Source organism: Notothenia rossii, assembly GCF_949606895.1.
Source record: "Notothenia rossii genome assembly, chromosome: 1".
NCBI classification, from domain to species: domain Eukaryota; kingdom Metazoa; phylum Chordata; class Actinopteri; order Perciformes; family Nototheniidae; genus Notothenia; species Notothenia rossii.
The window spans coordinates 20,287,589-20,315,065 of NC_136912.1; the positions used below are offsets into that span (position 1 = coordinate 20,287,589).

Below are 27,477 nucleotides of genomic sequence, written 5' to 3' on the forward strand. Positions count from 1 at the left end.
TTACGTCACGTGCCAGTTGAATAAAGATTGTACCTTGAAAATCAATAGCGGGTACATTTGACCCGTTGACGGTTCTAGTGCAGTCTATAGGCCTATATTACATTTGTTGAATTTTGATGGTGGAAGTACATACAAATATGTTTTTTTAACCTGTTAAGCCCCAAAGACCCCTTCGGCGGGTCTTCTTTTTTTTCACGACACTGTGTCTCAGGGCATCTTAATATTTAAAAACCTATTAATGTGTTATACCAGATTAACGGGAAGAATCTCAGCTAACTGACGATACAAACCATTTTTACCAAAACAAAACACAAGTCTCATAAGAAGCATCTAAATGACCCCTGAGCGAAAAAATGCTAATGCACTTTGGCACAGAACTCAAGATAAAGATACCCTTATTACTTATCGTAACTGCACATACAAGATATCCGATTAAAGCTGAGGCTCCACTGATTATATAGGTATAGTATCATCACTGAGCGATCAGAACTCGTGACAGGGGAAGCAAACACAGACATCACAACACGTAGCATTACGGAGCAAAAACGGGACATCATCTCACTTTAGCTGTTATTCTGATCAAAAGTCGTGTTCAGTGGCATTAAAGCGAGAAAAAACGCGGCTGAGGGTTAATCCATAGGTTAATTGTGTCTGTCACTTTGAAAAAATTGTTTATAATCCATAAATCAATTTTTATGTAAACATCGGAGAGTAAAAGTTAGCTGCTAATGGTAGCCACCAGAGTTATCGCAGCTTCCGGTTTTGGCAATGCGTCACACTCACTCCTTATTTGGTCATGTTTGTGTGTATGCGGGAGTTCCCCTCGATTCCATTGGCTCTAGCGGTTAAAAAGAGATGTCAATCATCAAAATCGACCAAGGGGGGGCAGAGATATGGAAAATCCACCCAAATGACCTCAGAAGTGTTTTGTTTTTGCTAAATCTCTATAAAAAGGTCAAATTTCACTTGTTTTGCATCAATCTTGACGCAAGGTACTTCTTATATGTTGTAGTTTTGATTCCTAAAGCTTTTAGTCTACCATCCCATCATTCAAGGTTGGTTTTCACTACAAGTAATTTTTTTTTTTGGACGGACACAATATTATTTTTTTTTTACTGTGTTCAATCTGAAATTACTTTAAAATAAAAACATCTATATTGATTCTGACACTTCTACATCCAGCTCACAGATGTAACCTTGCTTTGAGAAAAAAGATTATTAATTTAACCCCTTTAGAAGGGAAGATATGGTCATTCGTTCTGGGAATGTCATTTTCGAGCCTGAGACCTGAAAAACAGGCTCAGGGCTTATAATTTAGTTATCTCCTTGTCTCATGATAATCCATTCAATAGAAATATATAGTGTAAAGAAAATGTCAGTCTTGACAAAAGGGGTGGACGGACCAAGAGCTTTTTGAGACGGTTCTAAAAACAAATTGTCACCCAGGTTTTGGAAAGAAAAGTAACCAACCATGTTATGTACCAGAATTAAGACAAATAGGATTAGATTGATCTTGTGTAATCAGAGGCGGATGGTAATTATTATGGATGGGCTATTGAACCCATGGATGTCTAAGGAGAATGAGAGAAAGAGGTTGAACCAGTGAGAAAATGTGCAAGACTCAACAGAGACAATTCAAGCTTTTGAAGGTTTTTACTGATGTTTATTAGGTACTTTGTTCATCCACACTGTTGCAAAGTGTTTATATCTAATGATAAGAGTAATTATAAAGTGCTTGTTCTTCAACTGTGTTTGACAAACACATTTGAATACTGTTTCTTGGATCAGGATTTAATTATTTTTTTAGCTGATTGTCTATAATGAGATAAAAAGCTTTTTATCAAATGAAACAGAACTCAGGCAGGAAGACAGCAGATGAAAATTAATAAATAATTTATTTTTACAGAGAAAATAATTGTGTGGAAGTGTGAGCATGTGCATCATGCTGCCTTTAAAATACATGGCTTTCCCGTAACATGTATTTATTTGATGCATAACCATTTCAAAATTAAACAAAAGCATATCATATTTACAAAAACTGAATGGAAATCAAGAACAAAACGCTTGACTTAACTTTATATCATACACTGTCATAATGAATAAAACAAGAAAGCAATAAAATGTTCAAGATACCTCATGATTTGAGAGAAATACCTGGTCACCATGTTTAAAAGTAGATGAGCTGTGCGTTGTTTAGATGCTGATGTTACAACTGAAGGTGTATAATGTCTGAAAAAGAGAAAGTTATAAGTTATGAGTGGATTTTGTGAAAAAATAACCATTTCATCCTCTAGAAATACAATTTAAATTTCATCCTCCATCTTTAATTTGTACACTAGTTCAATACTTTGGTTGGATGCACACGGACAAAGAATAAACATTTGTAAGTGCAGCCATGATCATTGATTAGACCCCTGACTCTCTGCTAATGTATAAAGGTAGGGTAGGCTGTAGTCTGTCAAGGCTGATCTGATTCTCCGTGTCCAGAACACACAGCATCTCCACCTTCTGCTCCTCCACAAATGTCTCTTTGAAACCCACATGAATGTCCTCTCTTTCACTTCTGATGTTCAGGCTCCCTGCCTCCTCTTTCTCATTCTCCTCATCCTCGTCATCCCCGCAGCACAAAGCTACCTCATTCTCGTAGCAGAAAGCGCTGGGGGAGTGAGGGCCCATGAGATGGCGGGCTGCCCTCTTTGTAAATGGTGATGGAGACCTGGAGTAACTCGAGCTGGAGGATGAGGATTGCCCGCCACGGCCCTTCATCTGACTCAGTTCCTTGGCACTGCAGTGAGGTGTAGATGGCACTTCGTAGGACTTATGAAAACGAGAATAGTCCACGTGGTAGCGCGCACCCTTCTCAAATACCACAGGCTCAAAGCGGTGACCCCACAGGACCTCCTTGGACAAGTAGGAGCTCCGGGCTTGTGTGGTCATAGCTGTGGCCTCCACCATCCCCTCCAGGATTACCACAATCTCAAACTCTTCCTTGAGCAAGTCGGCGCGGCTCATGTTATACAGAGGACTGTTCTCGTTGATCTCGTGGACCACAACCAGTGGCGATACCAGGAACAGCCGATCCAGCCCGTCATCATAGCCAACATCAATGTCTGTTTGTTCCAAAGGGAGATACTCGCCCTCTGCCGTCACGTGTGGCCTAATGAGCTGAGCACGCACATGAGCTTCGACAATGTGGCTCTTGCGCATGTTCCCCAGGCGCCACATTAGGCACAGCTTACCGTCTCTCATAGCAATGACGGCATAATGCGAAAACAGCAAGGTCTGTGCCCGCTTCTTGGGCCGCACCATCTTTGCCATGATGGTGCCAATCATGAAAGAGTCAATAATGCAGCCCACAATCGACTGGACCACAACGGTCACAACAGCAACTGGGCACTCTTCAGTGACACATCGGAAACCATATCCAATGGTGGTCTGAGTCTCTATCGAGAATAGGAATGCTCCAATGAATCCCTGGATGTGGAGAATACATGGCCGCCATTCGCCTTCTCCGTTGCTTCGAGTATCCCCTTCCTCCAAAGGAATATGAAGATTAAAGTCTCCATGAATTAGTGCCACTCCCCAGAAAACCACGCCAAACAACAGCCAAGAAAGAAGGAAAGTGGTAGTGAAAATGAGCAGAAGATAACGCCAGCGTATGTCCACACAGGTAGTGAAAATGTCAGCCAGGTATCGTCGTGGCTTACCCTCCATGTTGTTGAATACCACATTGCACTGGCCGTTCTTCTTCACAAAGCGGCTGCGCAGGCGGCCAGAGCCCAGATCAAGACCGAGATGACATGAAGGTGAAGCTCGGCAGCTGCTGTGGATGATGGGCTCATTTGTCACTCTCAAAGACAAAGCTCCTCTTCCCTCGTTCCCTCCTGGACACTCTCCTCCTCCTTCCTCACCCCGCATACAGGTTCCAGACAGTATCTGCTGATTCAGAGGACTATGGCCGTTGTGGAGGCCCAGACTGGAGATCTTCAGGACATCTTCATCTGTGGCAACGATGCTGTATCTGGAGGAACAGAGGGGAGAAAATTAGTCCAGGACAACTGACAGTTGTACACGATACAAAGTTGGCTACTGTTGCAACCACTGTCAAACACTCTGCTCTTTAAGTGCCATAAGGGAAAAATGTAAGACTGGCAGTTCTGGCCAGTTAATTGCTTTTACCTATTTACCCGCACCGCTCCCATGGCACCGGTGATCATCAGGCTGTGTCTGCGAGGGCAGTAATGTAGGTTGGGGCGGGCAGTTCCAACCATTAAAGTACTGTTGCTGGACAGGGAGAAAGTATGAGCTCAGGTCTGACTCGCATCCGTTATCAGCGCTGCTTTCTCATGATACATTTTCTGTGAAGAAAGAAGACAAAAAACGTATTTCTTAAATAATTACAAGTGTAAAGGTCAACAAAGTATACATGTTTAACAAAGATGGTTAATTCCTGAGCAACAAGGCTGGAAGATAACAGCTCTGTGAGGCCATACTCACACAGTGGTGCTTTGATCTATATGCTAATGTCAACAGGCTAACAATGCTCATAATGACAATGTGTAAATGCTAACAGTGGAAGCTGGTGCTCACAATAATCTACTTTGTTTAGCATGTTACTTTGCTAATATTTTGCGGATCATCCACTATTTGTTGTGCTATTTGAGTCTGGACCAAAGCAGGGGATCAAACGTAATCGGCATGCATAGTGCCATCCCCCTAGCATGGCGAACAATCTAAAGAGTCAAATCTCTATGCAAATGTTGGCCTTTCCCTAATGCATGGAGCAGACCAGACAGTTTTGTGTAATGAAAGCTTATTGATCAGGTCCTCACCAGTGGTTAGCCTTAGGGACCTTCAGGGCAACCAGTGGTGGAAAACCAGACAGGCAGTGGAAGGGACAAAGGTCTAAAAAGAGATGAATCCGTGGTAATCTACTGTTCGAGGAACAATTGATCTGGGGTTTGGCCCGATGACAAGGTTGGAGGGTGATTATTATGTCAGCAAGCCGGGAACCAGAAGAACCAAAAAGCAACGGGTTGCATAACCTAGAGCAGGCTAATCACACGCAATAAAAGTGAGGCAACAGTGTTTTTTTATTTTATTGTCAATCACTTTTGCTCACTTATATTAGTTGATAAGAATGGATTGTTTAATGGATTGTCTTGGGAAAATATCACGAAAAACAATGGCAGTCAAGCCTTTCATTAACATCAAGCATGTACATAGTGAAACCCTAAAACTCATTTTGACGGGATTTGCTGTCATGTGATGTGGGTCATGTGTTATGCTTCAAGACTCTTTTTCCTGTTACACCAAGGACAGATGTCAGGAACTGGCAGATTATTGGCTGGATTAAGAGTGATTTCGACTGGATAATCCCAAAAGGGCAGATGATTATGTCATCTTGATAACTCCCACAGCTGCGGAGGAGTGTGTCCTCCACGTAAAGTCACAACCTTTACTTCAGAATCCTTAAAAATGGCAGCTAATATTGTCAAAGTAGGTCAGTGCCATATCAATGCCTGCAGCATCATGTATGAAATCAGGACAACACAACACAGTTTACATGTTGGTCTGTTGGATTTACAATGGGGACACGAGTGAAAGACTGCACTGTTCTGGTGTAGTTCAAAGGACTTTTGCTTTTTATTTTATTTTACATTATTGGAGAAGATCACCCTGTGGTTTTAACATCGGTTAGTGCTGTATCTTGTGTTTTTTGTCTCAAAATGTTTTCATTTGATTAAACAAAGCATTGTGAAGCTGCCAAAGACAGGACACTAGCAGTACTGCCTTTGTAAGGCTAACCATAATAATCAATTGTCCTTAAAATGTCAGAGAGCTGTTATTTCAACTGTGTTTTTGTCTACATGTTAGTCAAAATACTTGAGACGCCTGGTTATACTAGAAGAGCACTTGGAGAGCACAGACCTCCAAAACCAAATACCGTGTTTTGCAATTTTAACTAAAATGAAAAAGAAATTCGCTCCACTGTTTTCATAGTTTTCTGATTGCAAACAAAGAAAACTGAAACCTAAAACTTGGCAAAGATAATAATGCAGTATGATAGTAAAGTGCTGTTGCCATGACGACAACCAGGTTTACAGTGTAACAGCATATTACAAAAACTACAAAGACAACACCAACCACTCAATGTCCAATAACTGGCTTGGCTATTGGGTGCACGTGGATAAAAAAAAGTCGTTAAGTGCTCGGGGTGAAACATGGTGTCTTGATAGATATGTATATTCTTAATTTTGATAGGTAAAAGCTATCAAGCGGACGATGATCGAGGATGTTTCAAACTGACTAAAACGACTATGTTGCACAACAATAACACTGATCCATTTGAAATCTTCATGTTATTGTTTTATCTGTGACACGTGACCTACCCTAATCAATATTTGTTGCATGCCTCTGCAGTGAATCATGCTCATTTAACTGGCTTTGTTTACATTATAATGTAAAGAGTTTAAAACCAACAAGCTGCCAGTATGTGAAGGCTTAGTAGCTACATTTTCATGTAGATTGTGGTTTTGAATGCTTTCTTTTATAAATGCTGCTGAGTGTACATGTTCTTAAATGAATCTGCCAAAAGCCTACATACATAATTCCCTTTGTCTCAAACATAAAACACAGTCAATACTTCATTACTGTGTCTAATGCGGCTACCTGTTGTCAGTAAATGCCTGAAAGATGTCTTTAGTTCTCAGCGGATGGGATCCCTGGGGGGACAATGGCAGTAATTATACTGTGGATCATATCTACTGTATTATCCGTCTCCATAGGAACATCCTCTCACTATAGACCTCAGCGTGTGTGGTGATTGTTCATCATGTGAGACAACTTGTGAGAAGAGGATGGAAGGGGAGGTAGGCAGAGAAATGGGCCTTTACCTTAAAGGAATACTTCACCCCAAAATATACCTTATGTGTATCCATTTCTCAGCCTTTTTTCTCACTCGACTGTGAACCGAAAATCTAAAGAAATGAGGAAATTCTTGATTAATTTAAATTAATGGGGGCAATACTATATCATAACATTCATTTAAAAAATAACAATTTACATGTTACAGTTAAATAAGTGACAAAAACATGCATAATGCCACAGAGCTCTCCAGATTAAGGTCCTCATTCTTATGCAGCAGGTTGAAGACTCTGACGTAGCTCCTGTTTAGATACGTCAGAGGAACTAAATTGACATACAGTATATTACAGCATAATCCCACACAAAGAATGGAGGAAAAGCAGATTATTATGTCCCTAATCCAAACAACGATATGAAAGGTGGATAGTAGTTGCTGTGTGACCCGGTTTAAGACCTTTTGTGTAATCTGAGATCTAATGATATGAGAAGGGAGGGAGGGATAAGGAGAGCCAGAAAGAAATGTTAGCGGCTCTTCCGCATTGGACTGAGTGTGAGAAAAAAAATACAGATTGGGTTGAAGAGATTATGACGTCAGTTGATGTTAGAAAAACGTGTAATGCCATTTACGGAAAATAGAAGATTTACACACATGAAGGTAAATCTATATCTAAAATACAATGGAATTTGTGAGTGATCCACATTTGCCTTTTCTCTCTTTTTCTGTCTCTCTGTACAACAATCTTTCTTTAAACTGACATTTAAGAAGGGCCTACATCTCCCTACGGACAACCGTGGGTCCACACACTGTCCTCAGTCCCACAGAGAAGCAGAAATAGAAACATGTACTTATTTTTTTTACCAACACGACTACAAGAAATAATACTAAATCAACAATACACAGAATCCCATTTGTATAAAATCACGAGGCAAAATCTTTTACACACACTGTGAGTGTGGGTCATACATTGTTGCCTCAGTCTCAACATGTGTATTAATTGACTGAATTTAAAATGATATAAGTTTCCATCTTTGCACATGCATCACTGTTGCAGGATAACTTAAAAGCCAATCGATGGTTAACACAGTGCAACCAGAAGTTATGACGGGGCAGTTTGCAAACTAAGCAGCAGCTGTGACGTGTGTTGGTCTCATTGAGGCCACAGGAGCTGTCCAGTGCTGAAAATCAATCCAAAGCCTGCAGGAATAATCGACAGCTTGGAGCCGAGCGGTGGGGGAGCAGAGTACTACTCTAACCTTGAAAATAATGTTGGCCTTTAAAAATCTTTTCATCTATCTGTTTACATTTCCCACATTTGTTAAGGTTGGCTTACTCAGTCAGATGCTTTATTTCAGTATATGTGTTTTTCTAAGTTTTAACTTCGTTTGACAGAACAGGGACAGACAAACTTTTGCAGGAGTTACTGAGTTGGAAGTTTCTGACCACCTTCTTTTATATGCAGTTTTGAAATTGTGGGATTTAAAATAGAGTCAGGAAAGTAAACAAGTTACACTTCTTAGTGATAACACAATGCACTAGTAGATTCTTTTTTGTTTATTCTTTTTTATTATATTTTTTTGGGTGTTTAATGGACTAAACTGCAACTGTTTTTCTTGCTACCATGCATGCAGAAAGACATCAAATGATCTTTGAAAAATGTTAAATAAAATGCCTCTCCGGGTGTTTATCCTCCCAGCATAGCCAACAGACATTACCGCAAATACAAATATTAGAGAATGAATCTATAAACTCTTACCTTGATGTTGATGCAGACAAAATCACTGGAACACTAACATTGGTTTCATCCTCATAAAAAGTTTTTGTTGCCACTCTCCTCTCTTCTTTCCTTCCTTGTTTTTCTTCAATAGACAAACATATTTTGTATAAATCTGCTAGATTTCTGTGGCACAAACTTGTACATGTCTCCAGTCTGAGCTCTGGCTTGTTGCTCCATAGTAGCTGAACGGAGGCGCTCCTGCCTGGTGGTTGTTCATCTGCTCCGATCCCTGCCAGTGTGCGTGTGTGTGTGTGCGCGTGTGTGGGATAGAGAGAGCGAGAGAGAAAGAGAGAGAGAGAGATAAAGGGATCGCTCTGATTATGTTCCTATTTATATATACATATATATGCTATTGTCTTCTCAAGAGTGAGAGATGTGGATTGTATAATTTAGACTTGAGCCCACTCAAACTTGCATCGACATCCAACAAACACCAGAGAAGATGATCCGACAACATTTCTGCAGAGACTCTGGAGAAGTATTTCTGAGGCATACGGGGTGTATGAGCTACAAAATGGGGTTTCTTATAATGCAAAATGATATTATCAAATACGAAAAAAACAAGTCCAATAGTCAGTTCAATGCATGTTTATCTGTTTTTGCACAATATATGAAGATTTGATTTTGATTTAAAAAAAACGAGTGTAAAAAGCTGCATTTCTTTATCAGAAAGTAAAGTTGGATGTGTTGCAATACATTGAACAGCAGTTAAGTAATTTATTATGAATATTCAAACTATTTTAAATGTCTGTAGGTCGCCAAACAACTTAAAATAAAAATAAATTCAGAGGCTTTTTAATCATTTTTACCTATTTAATTTTCCTTCTCACAATGTGACTATGAATAAAAGTCCAACGGCAGACAATTACGTTCAGGAGAGTGTTTGTCAGTCATAGACAAAAGATGATTACATTTGGATGTACATACTCGTTTGTAGACAATACATTATATACATTTTGTCACAGGAATAACAGCTCATCAGTTTGACTTTAAATGTTATAATGTTTTTTTTAATCGGTGACAGATCACGAGTAGATAATAACTTATTAAGTTGTGACAACTCAAAGTTAAAGACTTGGATATGCTGGTCTTAATTTGGGTTTATTTTAGGACCTGTGCATTGACTGGGATTGGCTCCAATATGCACAGTTCTCTACACAATCTTCTCATCAAAATATTAAGCCTTTTTACCAACACAATAACAGAATTGTTTTCCATAGTGTCAAGTAGAGGATTTCAGGATTTATGATTGTTTTCGTAAAATGACTCCCACAGATAACCGTGATGAACTAATCGCCAGTCTGCTGAAGATAATCAGAGAGGCGGAAGAGAGTAATTGCTACAATCTCTGCAACTTCCACCAGTTCACTGCTTCCTCCTCCTCGCAGCAAGAACCATATTGTAACAAGTCATGATGGACAGGTTTCAACTCAGCCCTGTGCTTTTAATCTGTATAACACAAATACTTTTAAAAAATTGCATTTGTGACACCTTCACTGGGAGCTTATGTGGAAATGAACTTTCCACTCTGACCTCTCCGCTCAATGTCATCTGTCTCAGACATCATTTTATGCCAAGGAAGTGATTATGTCATTTCTGATAAACAAAGGTTACATAAGGGTGTTTTGTGTTTACATCCTTTTGTAATTCCTGGAACCTTAATCTGTCAGAAAACTGATAATGAGGAATTAAAAACATTTGACCAGGCTGCAAGTCGCAGAGAATATAGAGCTGCAGCGTCGAGTCTATTGACGAATGATGAATAGATGATTTACTGCTCATGTTTGTCATAATATATATTTCCTTTTCATATTGTTTATCTGAAAAAACTGACTGTTTAGGGAATAGTATGCATTATACTTTTACTCATTATAGGGAGAAAGGCTAGTTTTGTTCCTGAGTAGTGTGATCATAACAGATGCATGTGAACAGCTGTCCATATTAACCACAGTAAATACAAGTGAATGGCCCTTTGAGATAATCCCTTTGGGTCTGTGTCAGGGCTGTTAAGATTATTCACAACTTTTATAAACTCAACAATAAATAAGTAGTGAAAATAATCATAAATTGCGGCTCTAAAATGATCATGGGATAAAATACTCTGGGATATGAGATGATATGTGCAGGACTTATGTCCAGCCGATCTTAAAAGCCCTTTATAAAGAGACATTTCCTCTCGGTTGGCAGCCTGGTTTGATTTGATTTGTGTTTTTGTGTGTGTGTGTGTGTGTGTGTGTGTGTGTGTGTGTGTGTGTGTGTGTGTGTGTGTGTGTGTGTGTGTGTGTGTGTGTGTGTGTGTGTGTGTGTGTGTGTGTGTGTGTGTGTGTGTGTGTGTGTGTGTGTGTGTGTGTGTGTGTGTGTGTGTGTGTGTGTGTGTGTGTGTGTGTGTGTGTGTGTGTGTGTGTGTGTGTGTGTGTGTGTGTGTGTGTGTGTGTGTGTGTGTGTGTGTGTGTGGGATGCTAAATCAATCTGGTGTGCTACCTGTGTGCCAAAATAATCTTTCCTGCTTTAGTTTCTGATAATACATAATCTCTGAAACAGATAGAACTGAAAAATGACTTCAACCAAAACATTGTTGTACTTGTTGCAACACCAGTCTGTGTTAATAAATATAAAAAAGTGTAAATTAAAAGGGACATATTGATTTAGTATGGTAGCGGCTGAGACTGGCTTCTTCTTCAGACCTCTTTGAGGTGTTATTGCCAATTAGATAACTTTTTAGTTTCCATGGAAACCATTTTTTCTCTTCTTTGTGTACTTTCTCGCGCGTATAAATACACTCTCCATCCCCCCACATTGTTTATTTTTATACCGCCTTTTCCTTAAAGATTCATGAGACAACAGGTGGGTGTTGCATTGCGTAGGGGTGGCATGGGGGTACAGTAATATAGGAGCATTGTGGGCAGGGGTCAGAGGTCAGGGGATTAACTAGTTGGGAATAAGTGGGCTGGCAATAATAACTCCCGGCTGATGGAACACAGTGTCCTCCGTGCAACACGTCTGAACAAAAGTTGTTACTGATGTGTTGGTGAGGGTAGCGCTTCTATGATTCATGTACACAAGTTTTACAATCAAATGAGGTGGCACTTGCGAAATGAATGTGGGTTGCACAAATGATAGTACAATAATGTAAAAAACAATACATTTGACTGCAGATCTGTGTTTCAGCAGGCTTCCTGTGCAGCCACACTTTAAATGTCAAAGTATCTAATAAAAAAGCCTCTAATTAGAGATTGTAAAGTTGCTAATTGGGACATTTTGAGATAAAGGAAAGACCATCCTACTGCCAACTCGGCCATCTGGGTATAGAAATAGCTCTGATCTTGGTGGCAGTGAGATATTAATGCATTTATGTGGCTAGCTGCAGGCACTCCTGTATTTTTGTCTCAATTCGGACTATCCATCACTTCTTCTCATCACAGGTAAAAAGTGCACAGAGACATGAAGGCCTACATAATAATTACTCACAGAGCAAACCTTATTAAAGAGGTCAATAACAGAAAGACCCTTAACAATACAGTAAATGACTATTCCCTTTAGCCCATTTTAAACGTGATGAGCCGATAATGTGGGAGCTATTTTCTGTTGTGTGGGCCGTCTCTGTGGCTCTCTTAATGACTCCCCCTCATGTGCCATGTGAGCCAGTTTACTCAGAAGCAGGCGGACGACTCACTTCCACTGTGAGCACTGATCCAGGTCAATATGTTTTTAGAAAAGCAGGTCGAAGATGGCGAGCAAGGAATGGGGTGAACACATCTGCTCTAACTGTAAACCGTGTTGATCTGTATATACAGTATAAATACCAATATGCACTTTAATTGTTTTGTGTGATTGGTTTTTGTACTCACTCACAATCTGTGATTTCTCCTTGAGGCTTTGTGTCACAAAGTGTGGAACATGTTATGAAATTAACAATGAATACCCCGCACTTTTTGTTGGCAGGTTCAGTTCAAATGGGTGTTGTTAGCTTTACTTTAAATTCTCTCAAAAAAAAGGCTTGCATAACATAAGTATTTTTCTTAACAGACTGTTGTTTGAAATGTGGAAACAATATTGGCGTACTTCAACAACTCTGCACACCATGTTTCTATGTTAAAAACGTTGGAAACATTACACTGATTCTTAGATTAAATGTACATGCATCTGAAAGCTACGGGATACATAGGAGAGTTTTGTGGAATCATTACATATTAAAGTATAATATGTGTTGGCTTGTTGATCTGACAGTGAAAAAGAGGGTTGAAGTATTTTAGTTCAGAAGGTCTCTCTGAACAGGAATGCGAGTCATGATCAATACTTGCCCTGGGTGAGGGCGAGGGTAGGATCAAGGTTAGGGTGTTGGATCAATCCTTGCCCTTTGTTCTGTAATTGCTGATAGGGATTTAATTAATAAACTATTATTGGCTTGATTACAACAGACTTTGTAATAGTATTTGTTTCTTATCAAGTATTTTCATGTTATATGCAGTCTATGGTTTTTTCTAGAGAAAGTGATGCACACAGAGAAACGATCAATAGCATAAAAACCATAAAAGCTGAAAGCTTATCACATGGCATGTGACCTCACGTGTCAATAATTCTTGGAGAGGTGGGCAACATCATTTTCATCGAAGAAACACAGACTGTTATATTATCTCAATTAAAAATAAGACTCTTGCACAGGAGGAAAACAGTAAGTTAAATATCAAGAAGTTGCAACATACAAATCACATGTTCCTATGATTTTTCTGCCATGGATCACAAGGTTATTCCACTTTTAATATGAGATATACCAAACAATAATATGACATGGACTGAAAACAATACAATATTTGACTGCACCAGAAAACCCACTGAGGGTTAAGGATCTGAAAGGAAAAGGCTTGCCTCTCTTTTAAGCATGAAAAGCGACAGTTAAACAAAGTTAATCAATAAAGCTGCAAATTGTAAAAACACAACATTGAACTAAAAGACGCTAAGGAGTTCAGAGGAGATGCAGGGTTCATAAAAGAATTAAGCTAACCACAAATAAGAAGCTACTTTAAGACATTCATTAAACTTTTAACTTTCCTGTTTGTTTAAGTTGTGTCAGCTGAACTTTTCTGCCTGGATTTCCATGGATACTGGCTCCACTCTCTCATTATAGCAACGGCTGCCAGAGGAGCTGAATCGAGCAACAGAGAGCATGAGACTCGCAGCAGAAGACAAAAATAGATTTTCCTTAATTGTCTTTTTACTTGCCAAACATGTTTAATTATATTCCCGCTTCCTGAAGGCTCATTTGAAAGCGGTGCATGACAAAAATGTGACTCGCGTATTTTCAAGACTCACAAAACTGTAATTAATCATCACAAATTGAGCACATGTCGTATGTTTAACACACACACAGAAAAACACACACGTACACACAAATGCACGCACACACACACGACCATGCACAAACACACACACACAGCTCTGTTGAGACAAAAGGCCCCCTCTTGTGGCTCCTTCAAACACGGCAAAACCGCCTCAGCACTTTGACCCCTGCTGGGAATTAACTCAACTCATGATGCCAACAGTTATCAGAGACACACTGTACTTGTTTAAAGAAGTTTGGTGGAGGATAAAAGTTGTGTATTGTAGGCTACTATATTTACTCTGGTCATAATACTATTTTCCAAATTATCCAAACAATCACATATTATGATCATCTGTTGCTTTCTGTATAATTCTGTATTGCATCAGCATTCAAATAATGATTTAATTCATCTAAAATAATTTTTCCAAGACATTGTAATCCTTCTGTTCTCCACTTTTTTTCTCTCCGGTTAGATGCTGCACTGTCAGAGTAACCATCTGTGCAGCAAGCCCACCACCGTCCATAAGACATCTGTCAGGAGGAGCCAGTGCCACATTTCAATTTCTAAAGATAATGATATTTGATAGGACATAGTCACCATATTGGGCCAATGTAAGAACCAATGAGTGTTAGTTTTCTGACAAAGACCCCAACCTCTAGCCTCCATGATCACTCCAGACTATTTCAAACCTTGTGTGTAGAAACTAAGCTAACAATGGATCTTCAGTTGGAAATGAAACCCTTTTCGCTGTGAAAAAGAAGACTTTGAACCACATTCAAAAGGTAGGCCCATAGTACCTTGTCAAATACTGTTATATTTCTATGTGTACCTTGTCATAGATACCGTATTCTGGAGGATTCCCTCTATGTAATGGTTACAGAGGTGTAAAGGTATCCCATCAATAGTGGTGTGTGTTTCAGCCATGAGTGCTCCAAAACTCTACTTAAGATATATTTCATTGTAACTGACATGGAGGCATGACTCACTGAGGTCTATTTAAAGAAGATACATCTCAAATATACTTTAAATATACATAGGAATTATTCTGCTTATCTACAATTCAAATATATATCTGAAGAATTAACCTTTAATTTCTTAGAGCCTTCCTAATCATAACTAATAAGAGCTTCATTGTTTTGATGATAGTTGTTATTCATATTATGATTATGGCAAAGAGTCTCCTGGGAAATAACCACAGCAGATATTTTGAAAATGAAGGCTTTTTTAGTGCTAAGGTGCCTGGGGATAGCTAGCCAACAGCAGCAGCAGAAGGATAGACATGGCGCCCCCTGCTGAGGACCGCTACTGCCGTCAGTTCCTGCCCAACACCTTTGACCCGTCCCGATGCAGAGCCTGCCTGCGGCCGGATCACATGCACCTGTGTGCGGACACTTCTGCTGCTGCTGCTGCCGCTACTGGTGCTCAGGAGGACGGAGCACAAGAGGAGGTATGTAGGCCTACGTTAAACATTTAATGGCTTTGCGAAATCATTTGTTCAAAGGTTTACATATAAGAATAGTTTCAAAAACGTTAAGGAAAATAAAAAAGAGAACATTAAAAGAGATAATTAACTCACTTCTAGGTATCCTACTAGCTTTTCAACGCATCATGCTAGCTTATATTATTTTTGGACATTTTCTTTATTTTAAAATAAAGCAACATGCTGGAAAACCAGTAAAATTACTTTTTGGATGTTACTTTCTGGGTTATCCACGCACTTTCAACTTGTTATAATAATAATGGGCCACATGCCACTTTCGATTGCTATTTCTTAGCTAATGCTAGTTAACATGACATATTGCATTAAGAAAAAGCAGCTATTAACAGTAAAATCAACACACTGTCAGCTCTACAGGTAATGAAAAAAAAACCTGAGTGTCCCAAACATTCAACAAAATGTAAGCTATACTTCTATGAATGTAGGGGTTTTCCTTTTGTAAATGATGATGTTATTAACCTTCTTCTACAACTACTGGCACCATACATCATATCATGCTAAAAGACATTGAAGATAAATCACCTAAATAATGACATTTGTATTGTTATGATTGTGTATTGCAGGGGAGAGCTATTTGGTTGAGGTTTTAACAGTCATGTTTATGTGACCAGATCTAGTTAAAAACATTTATGAAAACAGGTGCATTATATATTGAGGTCAAAATCTATTGACATTATAAATAACGGGTGTCTTTTAATGACTGAATATGACTGGTGTGTCAAAACGGTCCCACAAGTTTCACACTGAATTGATGATGTCAACTAATAATACAATCCTCAAGTGAAACGACTGTGGAGGTGGGAGAAGGATAATACATTAAGGTGGCATTTGATTCTGTATCATTAATTAATGAAAGCTCATTACAATCCTCAGGGAATAGGTTGTAATCTAATATGCCCAAATGACACATGCAAACATGTCCCCTCATACAAACGACCTACTTTAGTTAAATCCTTCAGTGGACTAAAGTAAAGAAAGTTTTTACTCTGCTGTAGTTACTTTAATATAGACTTTCTCTCGATCTGAAAACAAAGGACAACACTTCCAACTCTTTGAACCTGCATCCATGTCAAGAGATCAAGAGCTAAAATGGCTGTAAATGAAGGAGAACTAAAGATCAAGATAAAGATGGGAAAGAAGTTGAGTGGGCGGTTCAGGTAATGCAAAAGCACCAGAGCAATGAAATAATGATGAGCATGACCAGAGACTAGCTTGAGTTACGTCCTGTGCAAACTAAATGTATTGACTTTGCTGCAACGAAGGGAGAGAAAGAAGGAGGGAAGAAAGTGAGCTGCTTAAAGCTTGACAGCAGATTTAGCTGAAAGACAGCGTGAAGTCGCAGTAAGTAAAATATGTTTTAATCTTTTAACTTTGGAAGATAGTTGGCTATTACTTTATATAGGGTCAGTTTATGTTGTTTGTTTTTCTCAAAATGAATGGCTTCTAATACAACTGACTGGGCTTTTGTCAGGCTTATACAGAAATGCTGCTTAATAAAATAAAACATTATACATTGTGATAACAAAATCTCAATAAATATTTGATTTACCAGCACAATCAAATTGAACTGTCTATAAACTTCAAGATTCTGATTCTGACAGTTAATGTCTTACATTTTAAATACTCTGAGGTCCAGGGCCAGTTTTAGCGTAGTTACCTGCTAAGTGAATAATAAAAGCATGTAGTAACCCTAACAAGGCATTGTTCTCACTTTAAATCCTGTAGCTGCAAAAAGCCAAGTTAACTGCCAAGAAAAGCTAAATAAAGGTTTAACATAACAACACATGACAGTTAAAATCCATTAATTTGGTTGTAATGCTATTATAAAAAAATAGAATACACTCATAAAGCTTTTCTTAAAGTACCTAAGTAGTCGATAAACTGGTAAAACAAGTTCTTTACAAGTGCCTATCAATGTCTTATAATCGTACTATGAATTGTGTCTTTAATGCTGTTATTAAGGCTTTTATATTCTCCTTAACACATGTCGATGTCAATAACAGTAAGCATCGTATTATTATCTATTATCTAACACTTATTACAAGAGCCTAAATAGAAAATGTATATAGAATTTTTTTTTCTGTGCTCCACCGTCCAGGACGCAGATGATGATCCTCGCGCCCTTTCTGAGGTGACCAGCAGAGCCAGTAGTGATGACGTGAGTGGCGTTTGGGCCTACGAGTGGAGTCTGGTCCACAGTCTGAGTCCTGAGTGGGAACTCAATATCTGTGACACTGAAATACAATCCAGGTGAGTGTATCCTGTATCCTGATTTAGAAACCATATGTTTTTACGTAGAAGTATGCCTGAGCAGTGAGCACATATACGTGTATACGATGAAACAGCACACTCTCACAGAAAGACACCTGAGTCTGTTGGGTTCCTCTGTGAATATCACTGAATGAGCTGCTTGACTTTAGCTTTCAAGGATCAAACCTTACAGTGCCAATGGTCGAAAAAGATAAAAATAAAGTAAATAAATTGTAGTGGAGTATAAGTATAGAATGCATAGAATGTAAATACTAAACTTTAAAGTTGTACGTAGTACAGTACTTGATTAAATGTAATTTCCAGTACCGAACACTACCGTCTTTTACTTTTTACAATATGTGCAGTTACCAACCAACTTGCCAGAGAGACTGTCTCCAGTAAACATGTTTTCCAACTACATGTTTGCTCCGGCCTCTGGGTCTGTATATCTGTGCTGACCTCGTTCTGCCATCCTCCAGCTCTCCACATCAGTGGGACAGTCCCGAGAGGAGCAGATCGCTCAACCCAGAGAGAAACTGTGAGGATCACAGAGATATGACCCGGCTGGACCCGGCCAAGGCTAAAAGCTCCAGTATGGATGAGAGGAGGGGCCGAGACCAGTCCCGCCGGGAATCGGGTAGGGTCACAGATATACATACTGCACTTTTAAACTTTAAGGGACAGTTCACCTCACTATAAACAACAATTTCTTTTTCATGTTTTGTGAAGAAACCTTTTTCTTCTTTTTTTAAACTGAACTATAATGATGCACTGAAATGTTGTGCAAGTCTATCTGAACTGAAAGTATTATTTAGGAGCCAAATCATTAATGGTTATTATTAACAGGACCTGTAAAATCCCATTTGTTATTTCTTGTAATTGTAAAAGTAATTTCTTTCTGATTGTTTTGTAAAAAAACAAACAAATTAACAAGACAAACATGTCGCTGATGACGATGACCTAATATTTTATTTATAAGAAAAATGTATGCTAGAGGGGGTAGGACCAGAAACATTATTTTTAAGCTTCTTCTTGCCCCCTGTTGAACATGAATTTTTTTACATTTTGTTTTCGTATTATAATTTTTTTGACCTGAGACTTTAACCATTTTCAGAGTCCAGAGGAAACCGGGAACAAGAGAGTGGCTACTTCTCTCCTGACAGAAGAGGTGTGGGTGAGCGGCAGATGGAGGAAGTCACCAAGCGGCCGTATCGTTACTATGAGAGAGGGCATGCTCTTCCCAACAATTATGTTCCTGAGCCCAAAGCCTGCGTCCCCTACAGGAACGTCAACCTCGGCACGCCCTCCCTCAGGAGGAACCCAGAGACATACCTGCAGGAGATTTGGAGAAGTGAATCTCCTGAGAGGTACACGTACCACTCCAACTTTAGACGAGAGGCTGATTCACAGAATAACTCGCCGACACGTCATAGCTCCGTGAGCCCAGATCGCTACAAATTAGCTGAATCTCATGTGGGCAGCCAGCGGAAAAGCTCCCTCTCCAGGAGTCAGGCTCGGTCTCACTCCACGTCTCATGGCTCCTCTCCGCTCCCATCGCACGGTCTCTCTCGGCGAACATCCAGCAGGTCCAGTCCATCCCGCAGGAGGGGGTCCACCACCTCTCGGGCCGCCTCACCTTCTAGAGTCACCCCCAGCTCAGACTCTTTGCATTTAAAGAACGGGGACTACGATGCTCAGAGGAGATGCAGCCGGGACTTGAGGAGTCCTTCACAAGCTTCAAACAAACACAGTTTGGACTCTGAGAAGCTCTACAGGAATCTGGAGTCTATCTCCCGCCGTGGATCCTCGGCCATCCAGCACAACTCATACGAAGGATCTCCGTCATCTCCTCGAACCAGAACAGCCTTCAACAGCTCGGCCAACTCTCGCGCACGCAGCAGCCGTGAAGTATCACCGGCCAGGAACGGCTACAGTACACACAGCCACACCCCCCCGAGGGAACCCCCCTCCAGAGACAGCAGACTGTGTCCTTCTCAAGGCTCCTGGCAGGGGTCAGCTCACTCTTTACTCAGCATCCCACGCTCCCGTGGTTCCTCCACTTCAAGACGAGGGACAGACTCTCAGCTGCTTGGTGCTTCACTGTCACATGTTGCAATCGCAGAATCTGACATAAGCCACGAGAAGAATGACAATCAGGTCAGCAGTGATAGAAGCAGGAGCAACATTAGGAGAGGCATGGAGGCCTTACTCATCTCGGAACCAAAGAAGGCTGCAGTGGAAGAAGAGGAGGTATGTATTTCAGGTAGAACTTGTCTACAGCCAATCTAATGTGGCTGAACTTTTTTTTTTTAACTATTGGGATTGCGATAAAATTAGATTGCAAACTCCTCAGGATAAATTGTAATAACTTATGTCATTTTCTTCTTTTACCGACTTTACCCAGTGCCACATGGTAAAATAGGTTGGTGAACATTAGGCACGTTCCTGACGACTAATTTCAATAGAAATGTGTACATAGACTAGTTGCCTCAGAAAACCATTGAGAGCCATTGTAAACATAGGTATCTAGCTAACATGTGCTTGTTTTAAATGTTAAAAAGTTCCCTTCGTTCTTCCGCAATGTGTCCAGCAAGATGCTAGCATGACTGTAGACTCAAGAGATAACTTTTCCAACTACATATCATTTAAAATGTGAATTAATATCGATTTATCTGAGGTGGGGATGACCATAGACGATTACATTGTCCTGGCTGATATCCCTACGATCCAGCTGGAGTCGGAGGAGGAGGAGCTTACAGGTTTGAGGAGGAGGGACCAGAGTCCGAGCCCGTGCAGGGACCAGAAGCCCCGGACTCACAGGTGGGTGGGTCCGTATGATACTGTATGGTAACATTGCATGGCATCTATTCCAAGAAAGCAATACAAAAAGTCCCATGACCAAAGCAAAAACTTTGGAGATATCTTTTGATCTATCGATGAGTCATTTTGTTAGTTATGGCCAAAGAAAGGAGGAGTGCCTTTGCAGAGGAATTCGAAATTTGCAGAAGAGAAAATAAGGATTTAAACTGTGCATAAACTATGTGTTTATTTCTCTGCACTTTAATTTGGCTACGAAGGAGCCAAGATGAAATGGACACCTACAGTTCAACGCTTGAGTCAGATGAGAGGGGGAGAGTCAGAGAGAGAGGCAGAGACAGACGAGAGAAATGTCGGGACTCTGAAAACGGACGTTCGTCTCAAAGACAGTCGGTCCCATCCACTGTCTCACAGGTACAACGCTATAACTGCACAAATGTTCACCATTAAATCCATGTTGAAACAACAGAGATGTGACAATTTGTGACATATCAATAAGTCAATGGACAGACAAACAATCAACAACTTTGTCGATCATCCATGAATGGTAAAACTAATTTATCATCTCAGACTCAAAACTAAGATGGATAATTTTCCAAATGTCTAACATTTTATAGACCAAACAATCAGTTAAACTAAAAATGAATCAAGGATTAGTTGAAACAACAGAGCTTGTAACCCTGTCTGTTTGTCCTATCGAAGAGCTCAGATTATCAAGGTGGAAAACACAGATCCTCAAAGGTGGAGGAGCGAGCATCTGCTGAATGCCCGCAGATGCAGGTGAGCACGGTCTTGTGACTTCCCTGCGTCTGCATAAATCACATGGGAAAATGGGTCATTCATACATTCATCTTTAAGTAGATCCCTGATATTTATTTCAGCTCCGTCACCTCAGGTGCTCCTCTCACAGAAGCCCCTTACAGGAAAAGTCATTAGTTAGCACTCTACTTTTTAGGGCAGTATGCTCATATGATTTATCATTTTTATATTAATAGGAAGTGAAAGAGGGATGGTTAAACGCAATATATCCTGCAGTTTCAGGGCTGTAGTGTCACGCCTAAAACAGATTGTTCACCAAAAGAAACAAAAGGTAGTTATTCCAATGCTTTGAATCACTAGTAGTTGATAGTACCGTAGTTCAGAAACAGTTACATCACAATAATATTAATGAGAGCCACGTGTGATCTCACATTTATGACTTCCCCATTTTACATAACGCATGTTGTCTCTTTTTTCTCCTCAACACAATGTCTGTACAATATGATGCATGCGTGGTAAGTATTTTATATAGTGCTAACATGCTTTAAAAGTTTCAAGTCAGTCTAATAACGTTGCATCAGTTCCTCTTTCTCTGTTTAACAATGACAATTACTGTTTGCAAAAACTACACTTCCTCCTATTTTAACCTTCACACTCTGCAGTGTGTTTCCCATTTTTGGTGGTTTGTAGTTTTGCCTGCCTCTCAATGCGTGCGTCAGAAATATATTTTTTATCACATTTAGACACGTTTGTCTGCCGCTGACGGTTTCCACTTCCTCTTGTTCACAATCAAACATGACACAGAAACACTACAGAATGCTTTTAAAGAGCGTGCTCTCAATGCTTTCATTACAGGCGATGTAACCTGAAGGGGTGGATGTCAAGCCTGCATGACCATGGCAAGGTAAATGGAAGTTTTTTTAAATTGTGACTCTGAACATACTTTTGAAAAGAATCGTGTCATTTTTATTCTAATTCCTGTTGTTAACACACTGTCATAGACCAGACAGACGGTACCAAAAACAAGACTTGACACCTAAACTATTTAGAAAGAAAGAAATGTTTTATAATAATGAAAATGTGATAATTCCATTGGACTTGTTTACTGTGTTTTGCTTAGTGGAGGAAACACTGGTTTGTTCTGGCTGATTCTACACTGAGGTACTACAGAGACCCGGAGGCTGAGGAGGTAACAGCTGATATGTGACATAAAAGTGATTTCTGAAATGTTTTTGATTTTGATAGGACCGGGCAATATGGCCAACATGTTCCAAAAAGTCATATGTTGATAACAATACCATTTTTTAAATATAACTATAAGAAGTCTACATACCCAAGTAACCTCAATGTAATATTATTTTTTACATAATATATTTATATTGCCAATTCCTAGATGTATGTTTATTATTGTTAATTCATTTTTATCTGCCTACAGGAATTTGAAAAGTTTTTATCCAGATCTGCCATAATAACATGACCAATATCATCAGCCTTCCTAAATGATACTATTAACTATTCATTTGTGTTTTGGGTCACAAACAGTCAGATGATCTGGACGGAGAGATAAACCTGACACCCTCTGTGAATGTGTCCGACTGCGATGTAGAGAAGAACTATGGACTCCAAATACAAGTGTGTACACCATCAGACAGATAGACAGTCAGACACAAACAACACCTCATATCTACATCAACTACACGTTGGGGTGCTTCCTGTTCAACAGTGTGTGGTTGTGTGTGTGTGTGTGTGTGTGTGTGTGTGTGTGTGTGTGTGTGTGTGTGTGTGTGTGTGTGTGTGTGTGTGTGTGTGTGTGTGTGTGTGTGTGTATCTTTTGACTTCCTCCAGACAAAGAGAGCAGTGTTCACTCTCTCTGTTATGACCTCAAGGATACGGCGGAACTGGATAAAGTTACTAAAACAGGCGATCCAGAACAACGCGCAGTGAGTCCGACTTTATACTGAGAGACAGTGGTGAAGTTTTCAGATCCTTGACCAGAGACTTAAGTAGCAATACCACACTGATAAAATACTCAGTTACAAGAAAAAGTACTGCAATGGAAAAGGTAAAATAGGTGTTATTTGCTAAATGTAGTTAAAAGTTCAATCCAAAAGTACTCAAGGCAGATAAAAGTTAACATATTATATATTAAGTAATAAGGTTATTGATGATACCTAAAAATGTAAGCAGCATTTCACTTTATAGTTTTTGAATGTTGGAGCTTATTTGAAGAATTTAATATGCTGTTTGGGAGCTTCATAACATCTTACATCAATAGCCTCTTACTTTACTATAAATAACTACAATATATAATATACTTGTTAATACAAATAATTAATCAAAAGTAGTGATGCCAACAACAAAACAGGAAGTCTGTCATAGTGAATTATTGATGGTAATCATGTTTTTCCAGCAAAAATGTGCTAAAATCCTGAATCTAATCTGCTCATTGACCTGGAAATTCCTGAACACAGTGAGATCATGCAGACAATGTGATTGGGTGGTCCGCCTGCAGCAAACCCCCTCTATCATCTTTCCTCTGATGTGTAACTCTACCTGCCTGTCTTTGCCTCACTCTGAACGCAGCCAATCAGACGACGGCAGAAAGAAAGAGAACCCCCTCTCCCGGAGACCGTCGTCATGCCAACCCTCTGCTCAGTTCACCTGCAGGGACTCCGGCTATGAAGCGACCACTTCCACCTCCAACGCCAGGGCTGCAAACTCCCATAAGGCCGAGCACCTCCTTGAGACAATAGAGGGGGATCTGGACGTTTCTCCATCCAGTCAGAGAGAGGAAGGGGAGGGCTGGGACCGAGACCAGGCCAAGCGATTGGAGGAGAGGAACAAGTGGTTTGAGGAGGGGGTCCCCTTCAGTGAGATGAGCAGCAGGTGGGACGCCATGGAGCTCAAAAGGGGGAGTGTACCTGTGCCTGTCATTGAAACCTTGGACTCAGAGGTCAACAGGAAGTGGGTGGAATTAGAAGCGCTGTCATTTAGAGATGAGCAGGCTCTCATTGGAGCCCAGCCTCATCAGTCGAGCACAGCCCAGGCTACACACACAGTCATTACCTCCCAGGCGCATCAATCGAGCCCCGAAGAGGCCGAACAGTCAGCCACCAGTTCACAAACTGATATATTGAGCTCAAAGGAGGCTCTTCCATCCATAAATGGAGCCCAAGAAATTCAAACTAATAAAGCAGAAGCGCTACAGAAAGAGGTAAGAACGTTTCCATCCACCTGCTTTTATGATTATTCACAATATGCTTAAAGAACTTGAGTGGAAATGACCAAAACGTTTTAAAATCATGAAATGCAAAAAAGTATGATAACTCTCCCTCACATAAACAATTTCATTATCTTTGAATGAGGTAATCTAGTTGTTCCCCTAGTACCTGATGTTGTCTGACTGTAGAACTGGAGCCGCCTTCTGCTTACCTCCATGAACAACTACTAATATTTGCATAATGGAACAAATATTCACTAGCATTTGCCAATTTTCTCAAAATTCATGTCAATCTTCTTCTAATACATAATTATCTCACAGGCCCTTTCTCTTCGAGAGCAAGTGGAGAGCATTAAGAGGGAGCGTGCAGCCATGAGGATAGAGGTGGACAGCCCCTGTGGCCCCGGGGCCCCCTGCAGGGCCAGACTTGAAGCCATGGAGGCCGCCCATCAGAAAACACTTCAGGAGCTGCAGGAGAAACATGCGAGGGAGATTAAGGAGCTGGAGGAGCAGAGAGACAGGATGCTGCAGGAGGAGAGCCAGGCGGCCACTAGAGGTAGGGCAGGAAGTGAAGCAGCTGACAGCTTAATTCAGAATGCCTCCTTTGTTAAATAAATACAACTTCTCAATAATTACTTTTAAAATCATGTTGATACTGTGATCCTAATGTTGTGTGTTGAAGGCAGTTTAAATGACAAGTTAACAAATCATTCATCATCACAGCCATGGAGTCACTGCGAGCTGCTCACAGGGAGGATCTGGAGAGAGAGGTGGAGAAGGCCAGGAGGCTGGCTGGAGGAGCTACACACAAGGATGCTTCACACAGAGGCCACACGTGAGTTTATAATAGTCACTTTGTTATCATGCTTAGTGTTCTCCTTCTCACAGGCTCTCGCTGCCGGCTTGAGATGTTCTACACTAGACTGTGACCCCTGCATGACAGTGCATTATATCTACTCCATAACTTGTGTGTTTGTGTATGTCAGGCCGCAGGCGGACGTTTTGCACGGTGAGTTGGACGTGCTGTCAGAGCGTTACTCTCAGAAGTGCTTGGAGATCAGTCGCTTGGAGCAGAACGGCCAGGGCCGAGAGATCGAGCTCGGGCGCAAGGAAAGAGAGATGGAGCAGCTCAGAAGAGAGAACCAGGTTTACATGCAGGCTACATTTAAATTGTTTCCATAGAATATTATAAGTAATATCAATCAAAATCTCTTTGTTTCTTATTTACAAAGGGTTAAACTAAAAGGAAGCTACTTGTTCACATGACATCCCAATGTAATCATTTGAGATTAAAATCTCTTTTCAGGAGCTTAAGGTCAAACTGGCAGAAGAGATCAGCCGCATGCGCCGTTTCATCACAGGCCAGAGGTCGGACACAACGGTATCTCTTGGCAACACTGAGCGCACTGCGTCAGAAGTAGAGGTATTGATAGCAATACATTTGTGACTAATTTAGATCCTATCTAATGCAAACTCATATGAAAAGTAGGTTAAACCTGTATACTAGGGCTGCTCGATTATGGCAAAAATCATCTCAATTATTTGGGTCAATAATTGTAATTGCGATTATTAAATGAGATTATTCATTGACTTTGAAAACATCAATTTATTGGAGAAAAAAATGTGAACAGTATGTTTTTAACAGTGGATTACCCTGAACTTTAAGTATAATTCAACTGAAAAACCCCCCAAAAAAAAGTAATAATAATTAAAAAATATATAATCTTTTTATTTTGATTACGTTGTTTTCGTAATCGTTGCAAGCCATAATCGTAATTAAAATACGATTAATTGAGTAGCCCTACTGTATACTGTTGTTTAAAAGCTGCATTCCAACTCGGCTTGAAGGACTAATGTTGACATGGCTGGCATCATAAGGAAGCAGACAAAAATACATTTGACCAATTTGCGTTGGACCTTTGAAAACACTTTAAAGAAAGCAAATTGATTAAAGCAATTGTACTGTTTGTCTGTTTTCCTTCAGCTACATTTCATGCATTCTTTTTTTCTTTTCTGTTGGCCTCATTTGTGTTGAGCATCTGTGGCTGGTCACATTGTATTGCAGCGCATACTGCCATCTACTGCCCGCAATTCAGCAGAACTACTTTTAGCTACAGGTGCACTGCTGGGTAGTTTTATCGACAAGTATGCATCATATTTTATAACATGAACATAGGTCTTGTATGTAAAAGCTGAATATTCCCTCTGAAATGTACTGGAGTGAAGTATAAAAAGTAAAGCTCACAAAGTAAGAAGAAGTAACTTAAAATGGTACTTAAGTGTTTCAACTGTGTGATTTACTTAGTTACAAACCACTACTTTCCAATAAACATTCTGACTTCCAATTAATATGTGAATATTTTATATATTTTTAACTATTATAGCCAAATATCCTTTTGTCTTTCAGACATCACTAAGAGCAAAAGACAATGAGGTGCAGTATCTTAAAAAAGAAATCATCTGTCTGCAGAATGAAGTGCAGTCCCTTACAAAGGTATGTTTTATGATCCAATCTCCAAAATAATAAACATCTTCATGTTGAACATCCACAACTGTCATACCTGCCTGACTTTGATTTGTCTAGCATATTTGTTCCTACCTCCTCTCTTTAGGAGAAAGAAGCATCTTACGAGCGTTATAAGCAGGCCTACGTGGAGCTGAGTGACATGAGGGGTCGCAGCCAGCTGGAGACGGGCTCCCTCAACGAACACTTGAGACTGGCCAACGCTGCACTTCAGGAGGGAGCAAGAAAAACTTAACCCATGTGGACAGCTTTTAAAAAAACGTACCTTGAAGAACAATGACAACAAGCCAACATACTATATTTACAAAATACCACAATAAAACCATTACATTGCTATGACAGAATTTGCTGTTCTGAATGGATGGACTTCGAAGAGTCAGAATGAGAACTATTGTGTACTTGGAAACCACTGCCCACAGAATAAAAAAAAAACAATTGTTTATCCA

General features: G+C 40.0%; 2 protein-coding genes across 6 annotated transcripts; one reads left to right on the forward strand and one right to left on the reverse strand.

The window, feature by feature from the left end:
* Nucleotides 1-1,876: 1,876 nt before the first annotated feature.
* Nucleotides 1,877-12,835, reverse strand: LOC307030236 (ATP-sensitive inward rectifier potassium channel 12-like). 2 transcript variants are annotated; one of them, XM_079666550.1, is made up of 3 exons: nt 8,622-12,835; nt 4,180-4,358; nt 1,877-4,021 (listed from the first exon to the last, which is right to left on the reverse strand). In XM_079666550.1, the coding sequence occupies exons 2-3, from the start codon at nt 4,269-4,271 to the stop codon at nt 2,407-2,409; spliced, it is 1,707 nt and encodes a 568-aa protein (XP_079522676.1). In that variant the 5' UTR covers nt 4,272-4,358; nt 8,622-12,835; the 3' UTR covers nt 1,877-2,406. The 2 variants fall into 2 exon arrangements, with proteins under 2 accessions (XP_079522676.1, XP_079522675.1); XM_079666549.1 differs by having other exon boundaries at nt 6,927-12,835.
* Nucleotides 12,836-13,236: 401 nt separating this feature from the next.
* On the forward strand, nt 13,237-27,475 carry LOC307031504 (TRIO and F-actin-binding protein-like). 4 transcript variants are annotated; one of them, XM_079668692.1, is made up of 14 exons: nt 20,389-20,531; nt 20,789-20,942; nt 21,231-21,308; nt 22,143-22,191; nt 22,408-22,476; nt 22,830-22,919; nt 23,133-23,227; nt 23,871-24,501; nt 24,829-25,063; nt 25,231-25,342; nt 25,494-25,653; nt 25,814-25,930; nt 26,915-27,001; nt 27,120-27,475. In XM_079668692.1, the coding sequence occupies exons 2-14, from the start codon at nt 20,797-20,799 to the stop codon at nt 27,264-27,266; spliced, it is 2,016 nt and encodes a 671-aa protein (XP_079524818.1). In that variant the 5' UTR covers nt 20,389-20,531; nt 20,789-20,796; the 3' UTR covers nt 27,267-27,475. The 4 variants fall into 4 exon arrangements, 2 of the variants coding, with proteins under 2 accessions (XP_079524818.1, XP_079524819.1); XM_079668693.1 differs by lacking the exon at nt 21,231-21,308; XR_013805990.1 differs by lacking the exons at nt 23,133-23,227; nt 23,871-24,501; nt 24,829-25,063; ... (3 more) ...; nt 26,915-27,001; nt 27,120-27,475 and adding exons at nt 13,237-14,745; nt 15,192-15,410; nt 17,560-17,711; nt 18,191-18,348; nt 18,826-19,961 and having other exon boundaries at nt 22,830-22,848.
* Nucleotides 27,476-27,477: the final 2 nt, after the last annotated feature.

Excerpts from the sequence above, each read along its gene's own strand:
- LOC307030236 (XM_079666550.1), bottom strand. The coding sequence starts at position 4,271 with ATGGTTGGAACTGCCCGCCCCAACCTACATTACTGCCCTCGCAGACAC. Across the intron at positions 4,022-4,179 it reads GGAGCGGTGCGGGTAAATAG|ATACAGCATCGTTGCCACAG; the intron begins GTAAAAGCAATT and ends CTGTTCCTCCAG.
- LOC307031504 (XM_079668692.1), top strand. The coding sequence starts at position 20,797 with ATGAAATGGACACCTACAGTTCAACGCTTGAGTCAGATGAGAGGGGGA. Across the intron at positions 21,309-22,142 it reads CTGAATGCCCGCAGATGCAG|GCGATGTAACCTGAAGGGGT; the intron begins GTGAGCACGGTC and ends CTTTCATTACAG. Across the intron at positions 22,920-23,132 it reads ACTATGGACTCCAAATACAA|ACAAAGAGAGCAGTGTTCAC; the intron begins GTGTGTACACCA and ends GACTTCCTCCAG.